Source organism: Notamacropus eugenii, chromosome 2, assembly GCF_028372415.1.
Source record: "Notamacropus eugenii isolate mMacEug1 chromosome 2, mMacEug1.pri_v2, whole genome shotgun sequence".
Classification (NCBI taxonomy): Eukaryota; Metazoa; Chordata; class Mammalia; order Diprotodontia; family Macropodidae; genus Notamacropus; species Notamacropus eugenii.
The window spans coordinates 313,301,079-313,308,441 of record NC_092873.1 but is presented as its reverse complement, the minus strand read 5'-3'; the positions used below and the strand labels follow the sequence as shown (position 1 = coordinate 313,308,441).

Below are 7,363 nucleotides of genomic sequence, written 5' to 3'. Positions count from 1 at the left end.
TCACGGTTTTTCAAGGAGACCCATGTCCTCACAAAGAGTTGAAATTAAAAAAGATACTTTCTTTTTAAGTTGATGGCGATTCTCAATTAGGATTTCTGTCGAATACTCCCGAACCCAACTTCTGGTTCCTAACCTCGAAACGTTAATTTTCATTCTTTCCGACATCCTTCTCTAGTTCGCAGTTTACCCTTTCTTTTTTCCCTCCAGTTGCGCCGGGACATTGGAATTTAATTAGTGCATGGGAGAGAGAGGGGAAGGGGTAAGATTCTATTCGGCCTCTCCAGATTTGCTTTAGGGACGATGAGGGAGACGAGACGGAATGAACTGATTGTGCCAGATTTCTCCCAAATCTCCAACCTCAGTCACGCCTACTCTACACTCCCAGCCATCTCTGTCCCCTGCCTCCTTCCCAACTCCTAAACACACTTCATTCCTGTCTCTGGTGTAGCCTTTCTCCCATTCCCTTCTCCCTGCCCTAGGTCAATGGCATTTTCATTTCTCTCAGTTGACCGCCAGCTCTCACCACCCCCCCAATTCCAGAGAGGTGATTGGTTGTTTCTTCGTCTATAAACCATTTGTATTTGCTAGGCACAATGATTTCCTGATAGGTCGACAGGCCTTTCAATCAGGGAGGCTGTGGCTCCGCCCACCTTAACTTCTCTTGCCTCTTCTCAGAGTTACTCTCTCCTTTTACTTCATCTTCTGGCTGCCCGAAGCATCAGGCTGAGTCAGTAAAAAAAAACAAAACAAAACAAAACAAAAACAAAACAAAACAAAAAAAACCTGAGAGGTTTTTTCAAGTATGCTTCTTGCTAGCGCAAGTTTGCCAGGGCAGCGGCGTGGGCAGTAGTCACAAGTTAAGAGTTGTGAATTACTCTGGGAAGCCAGTTTTTTGTTTTTTTTGTTTTTTACAAAAAACACTTTTTGTAAGCGGTTCACTTGGCTTCTTAGCCCGTCATAATTTTCTTGCTTCAACTTCTAAGGCGCCTTTTCTTTCCCACCAAAATGTCAAGAGCCGCTAAAGCTGTGGCTTTCACCAGTCGGGGAAGAGCTGAAGTAGGCGCTGCGGCACCTCTGAAGCTTTAAAGCTGTCAGTTGGGTGCTGGCAAGTGCTTGAGAAAGGAGCGAACTCTCTCTAGTGCTTGATCTAGGGAGACAGAAGAGTTAGCAAGGGAAGCGCGTCCCGCTGAGCCATAACCCTCTCAGTGCGCATAAGCAGCGTATGTGCCTAAGTGACAGTAACTTTTGCCTCAGTGACCCCAGTCCTTTGTTGCCTTTGCTGCCTCAGGTGAGAAGGAAACTCGTACTGTGGTTCACCATGCTGTGCCTCTGGCTTTACATGTTCTACTCTTGTTCAGACTCTTGTGCTTCAGTACGGGGCCTAGTGCTGCCAGGCAAAGTGCCCCGCTTGCCAGCAGAGTTCCAAGCCTCTGTCACATCTGCTTTGGCTCCCGACGCTATAAACTCCAAGATACTCTTTGGCTTGCCACAGGTTCCTTCAACTGCAGCCAAGATTGAGAGACAGGAGGAAACAGGCCTGGTACTTGCTGATTCCGCCAATCCTCTCTCTAGCTTCTTCAGTGATTCTGCCAACAAGAAGCTGCCTCAGGCAATCATCATAGGAGTGAAGAAGGGTGGCACCAGGGCTCTGCTGGAGTTCCTACGGGTGCACCCTGACGTGTGTGCAGTGGGTGCCGAACCTCACTTCTTTGACCGCAGCTACGACAAGGGGCTCACCTGGTACAGGTAACTCAGACTTCTGAATTCAAAGGGGGCGGAGGGCAGTAAGCAAAATAGTATTGGATTGGGGTGGGAAAAGGGGGATTGACTTTCCAAGGGCATTGCTGACCCTTCTTCGCCCCAGACGAAATGATAAAGCTTGATAGGTGACCAGGGAGGTGCAGTTCTGGGTCGGAGCAGAATGCTGTTCAGACTGTACTAAACTGGAGATCTGCTGGCGGTGTGTTCTCCAGGCACACACTCCTCCCTCTTCCCCTTCCCTTCATCTTTGTGCGAGAAAGAAATACTTTAGTATAGCTGATAATTCTGCCTCTGCATTTTGGTGTGGATAGCTGATATCCTCTTTCAAGAAACCAGAGAAAGTTATCTTGCTGGTAAATTGATAGAATAAGAATTTCAAACCCGGACAACGTTTAATAGAACAGTCTCTCGGCCTACAGACACTTTTGCAGGAAAATTTTACTGAAATGCTGCAAAATTTGCCCCTTTCAATATTAATATTAAATATTAATTTCAAAGGTAAAGTCATTAAAAAACAAACCTCTGATTGAAGGAGAGAGGGAAGGATACTTCTGCAATCGTGCAACTGGAATGACCAGCAAGCTCGCGGACTCGGTGCCTCGTACATTTTATAGCTGGAGTAGTGGAGTAATTGTTCCAACTGTTACATCAAAATCATTTTTCATTCCTGACTTGGGAGTTTCGGAGATTCCCCTGGGGTCTAATGGGATGTACCTCCTCCAGACCAGATTTCGGTATTCGTCCCTGGCTCAACAGATGACTGCTTAACCTGCAGAGGGCGTACGTTTAATAATTCGGGTTTGTTTTGTTTTAAGATAGTTCTGACGGTCTTTGAAGGGGTTTTGAACCCGCTTTCCTTCAGTTGGGAATCCTGGGTGTTGTTTGCCTCTGACCCACGGCGGGCTATGGGTAGCTGCCGCCTCTTCTTTCAGGCTGGAACTGAGACTATTCGAAGCAGCTCAGTACGTACCTGTGTGGAGCTTTGCTGGTCTCTGTTGGAGAAATCGGCTCACTGCAGCCGAGGGCTCTTCACACAAGGAAAACGAATTTAATCTCTCTGTGAGCTGCTTTGAATTAGTTCACAAAGCCACGAAACTGAAGAATATAAACCCATTGGTAAGCAGCTCACGAACATTCTTTTCTAAGCATTATGTGGGAACTCAATAAATAACCTCTTGGTCGTTAGTGGATTAAGAAACATGTTTGTCTGGGTGGTGCACAACCGTAAGCACTTTCTGGCTCCTGAGACAGAAGAAACCTAGGTGAATTTTCCATGATTTAGTCGACAGACAGCGTGGCTCACTTGAGGTGACTGCTACCCTATCTCGTCTCCCCACTCCTCTCCTTCCCCGGCTTCTCTAATCTGTGTTTCGGGGCTCCTGGAGTAGGTTCTAGTTCAATAGAGGAGCCCCAGACCGCTTAAGGATCCCAAGGCTGCACTCAGCCTTTTCATGGGGTCTTAGTTAGCAGATAAATAAATAAATAGTGGGAGAAATGGAGCTGTCGGTCTGATAACACTCAGATTCCACAACTTGAATCCTGGTCCATTGAATTTCGTCTCCTTGTCCTACTGCCTCTCCCTCCTTCCATTCACCCTGATCCTGGTAGAAAAGAGGGCCCCATTTCTAGAGACTATTCTCTGCTTCTCTGATTGAATACTGAAGTGCATCCAAATTACACTGTTAAAACTTGCCCCCAGTGTTCACTGCTAGACACTTCTAAAAACCAAAGAGAAAGGAACAACTTAAGCTCATCGCCTCTCCGATCCTTTCCGCTTTTGACACCTCTCTTCTGTTTCCCTGAAACCAGGTGAAGGGGGAGAGGGGAATATGAGAAACAAAGGGTCACAAATGTAGAGATTATGGAGCTGACCCTGAGGATTAAAACCCCCTACTCCCTCTCTCCCTCTTTTCCTCTCTCTCTTTGTTACTTTCGTCTTTAAACAAACAAACATTTTTGAGTGTTTCCAATGTCTCAAGTTTCTTATGAAAATAAGAGCAAGAAGCGCTTCCAACAAACTTCGCGGCAGCAATTGCCAGCCTTGTGTGGGATTAGCATTACAAGCTAGCCAAGGAGATTCTTTGAAATCTAAAATTTAGATTTTGTGTGCGAGTATTAGCAAAACAGCGACCAAAAGCTTGGTATTTTAGAGTTTTTAGAGACCATTGACTCAGGAATGGAATTCCCTGAATTCACGAAATTTCTAAAAACGCTGTTGCAAAATTTGCCAGTCTGGGTATTTCCGTTATCTGGTCTGAAAAATAATGACTAATTAATGTAATCATAGAAAGAAATAAAAACAAACCTTGACCATTTGTGCGGTCCTAAGCAAAAAGATTTTTACCCAGAGCCATGAGTCTTTTTATTCACTTTCTCTGAAAGAAACCTTCTCTCTCAGGTTAATGCACTGTCAAGAAGCATACACATATGTTTGTACAAGTATACACTTGTGTGTTTGTAATTGTTGGTTACTTGCACCAGCTACTTTAAGGGTCGACAGTGCAGTGGTCAACAATCTATCTGTTGGCCTACACCTCTTACTTTTACCTTCCTTCTTCAACCCTAGAATCTTACAAACTCTTAGCCTCCAAAGGGGAGGAAAGCCTTGCCCCAAAGGAGCCCATCAGAAGTATTTGAAGGAGCCAGAGCCCTTTTATGGACTGTTAATTGTAATATATTGAAGTTAGGGTAAATACACAATCTATATTTATGAAGATCTGATTCAGGAAACAAAACTTTAGGGGAAGTCTACCCCTGAACTTTTAGGGCAAAATTCGCACATATGCAAAGTTTTTACTCTTCAACACAGCTCTGAAACTTTGTGCAAAAGTGGGGAAAATGCCAGTACTGCTCCTTTGCTCCCCACCAGATAACCTCATCTTGACAGTTTTCATTTCTAGCTGCTCAGTAAGTTCATCATTTCAACAAACTTCATGTAACGATTTTTATTAGCCTCTAGATTAATGTGCGTTGAGGCAAACAAGAAAATTTTAACATTCTTCTGAAACTACTACAAAAACAAATGAGCAAAAATGCCGGAGTGATGAGGAGCATGGATTGCAGGGTGATTTCTGCTGAAAGTACAGTACTAGAAAAAAATACTTTTCATGCTACATAATTGCACCCAAAATGAAAATAAAAATTGTACTTTTTCAGTTCCAGACCTGCACCCTTACTACATCTCCACACAACTTTGCCTTTTAGTTGATTTTTAAAGTAAAAATTACATCTAAGATATTCTATTTTTGTTTGAGAACAACTGGCATTTGAATACACAAAAGTTTTTGTTGAGTACATTCCTTCATTGTTATATTTGCCTAGATTGCAGTGGGAAGATAATATCTCTTAAAGAAAAATAAATAGTCTCCAATCTGAATAGGAATTTTGTTTATATATAAGCAATGGTACCATTAGCCACTACCAGCTGTTACTTTAATAGTTGTAGTCTTAGGTTCTACTTCTTACCCTGATCCTTTTTGTTTGAAGTTTTACCACAGTTCTTAATCATCTAATTATATTTACAGAAACTCATCGGATTGAAAGAAAGTGTTTTTAAAAATTATGTACATGTCATTTAACCAATTCAGAAAATATAGTCACTATTTGAAAATATTGTTATAAAAAGACATCCAACTTTTTTTTTTAAAAAAAAGAGAATGTTCATTTGATTAAATTGTGTTATAAACTATGGAAGGGGCAGTTTTCCCATGGTCAAAAAAAAGTTTTAGATGCCGAGAAAAAAATACACCTTGATTTACATAATGTTTGTGACAGGAGATAAGAAACAGAGAATGACTGGAATATGTAGTTAAATAGATTTTATAGAGTATAAACAATTGCACTGGTAGAACTGGAAAAATAGTGGTGTGAATTATGTTGAATTTAAATGGCTCCACGTGTCATAATTCAGCACTCTTAACATAAACAAAGCTGATTAAGATGTTTGTTTGGAGGCTTTCTACATGGCTGGGATTTGAGACCTTATCTGTTGGTTCAGAATTATTTTAAAAAACAAATAGAAAAACATAGTCCATCTGCCACAGAAGTAAAATTTCTTTTAGGTTTTTCTGAATTTACATACTAAGTTGATTATCTTCAACTTAAAAAAGTAGTAAATTATGATCTTTTTTGAAAACACATTTTAATTTTCAATCCCAATAACACTGTATGAAAAGTTTGATGTTATCTTTCAATAGACTTTAGAATGTGCAAATGTGGAGAAAGGAAGAATTCTCACATCATTCACTGAATATTTTAATCATTAATTAGATGAATACATGTTGAATTGTTTTCAATTAACCACAAAAAGTTCTTAGTACTTTTCTAAGTACTTCAATCTTTCATCTAGATCAGTGAAACATTTTGTTTATGACTTTCATAATTAGAATTCATATATTGGCATGTTTTAAGATAACAGCTTTAAATTACTGTTAATGATTTTGAGTGCTGTTTTTTAGAATCAAATTGTCCAAATATATTCTGATAATTTTTTATACCACTCATGACCATATTTCAATCTCCCTTCTTTCCCAATTTCTTAGCAGTAAACAACAAAACAAAAAAAACATAGCAACGCTGAAGTTTTATAATAGTATGGGTGAATTAACTGACAATTATTATTACTTCTATATAAGAAAGGCTGGTTTTATTTTTTAAATAGTTCTGTATTTTTATGTACTTGAAATAGTGACTATTTCAACATGTTTATCTCTTCCTTTTATTCATTTTCTCTGAATATCAATCTCTAGAATCTGTTTGCACCTCTTTAGTTTCATTTCTCTCCATAAAACCATTAAAATCAGACAAGTCATAAAATGACAAAATTTATTCCTCCAGCATAAAGACTGTGAAAGTACAGAAAATTTACATGTGAGTATATTTATATTTTCAATTTACCCTTTTTAAGGTCAGGATGTGTATGTCAAGTTAAGATTAAATGACCAATTTTTAAACTTCTTAGAATTAAGTTAATCATCATTTGATATCAATCTTACCCTAAATTTAAAATCAGCATTCAATATGCTCAGAAGAAAAACTTTAATTCTATAAGTAATATTTTAGCAGGTTTCTTTAAAATTTAATTTTAAAAGTAACATACCAAGAATTTGTCCTGAAAATGTAATAGCTAAAATTTGCAAGATAACTTCTGTATCTTAATTTCATCTCACATTGATAAAACTGCTTTTCCTTTTCTTCCTTGAAGGCTTCCAAAATCCAGTTTGCAAACAATCCTACTTCATACATTAAGAGAAATGCAAGATTTAATTTGAAGTAGTTAGCATTTTACTAAGTCTGAAATTTCAACTCAGTATGCAACTCACTTCCCAGCTTCTGAGAGAAGATAAAAGAATCTGTGTTTATTTATATGCAGCCATTTGAAATAAAAACCAATATGTGACAAAAAAGAACTGTCGAGATTTATTAGGAAGATAGCGTAGCATGTGTTGAACTTTTTAAAATGGTTGATCAATATCTTATAAGTTCAGGGGAAATTACTGCATAAATTAATCATATATTTTCCTGCACATAATTCCTACATTCTTATTTTCATGCATATTTTCATACATTTCCTACTCTGAATTAATGAAATAGGCAATATTTA

At 39.0% G+C, this 7,363-nt stretch overlaps 1 protein-coding gene across 1 annotated transcript in view; it reads left to right on the top strand.

Moving 5' to 3' along the window:
- Nucleotides 1-334: 334 nt before the first annotated feature.
- The window catches only part of HS3ST3B1 (heparan sulfate-glucosamine 3-sulfotransferase 3B1), a 61,905-nt gene continuing 54,876 nt past the window's right edge, over nt 335-7,363 (top strand). The window contains exon 1 of the mRNA XM_072645025.1: nt 335-1,746. Coding sequence (XP_072501126.1) covers nt 1,223-1,746 — 524 coding nt within the window. The 5' untranslated portion in view covers nt 335-1,222. The remainder of the gene's footprint in view (nt 1,747-7,363) is intronic.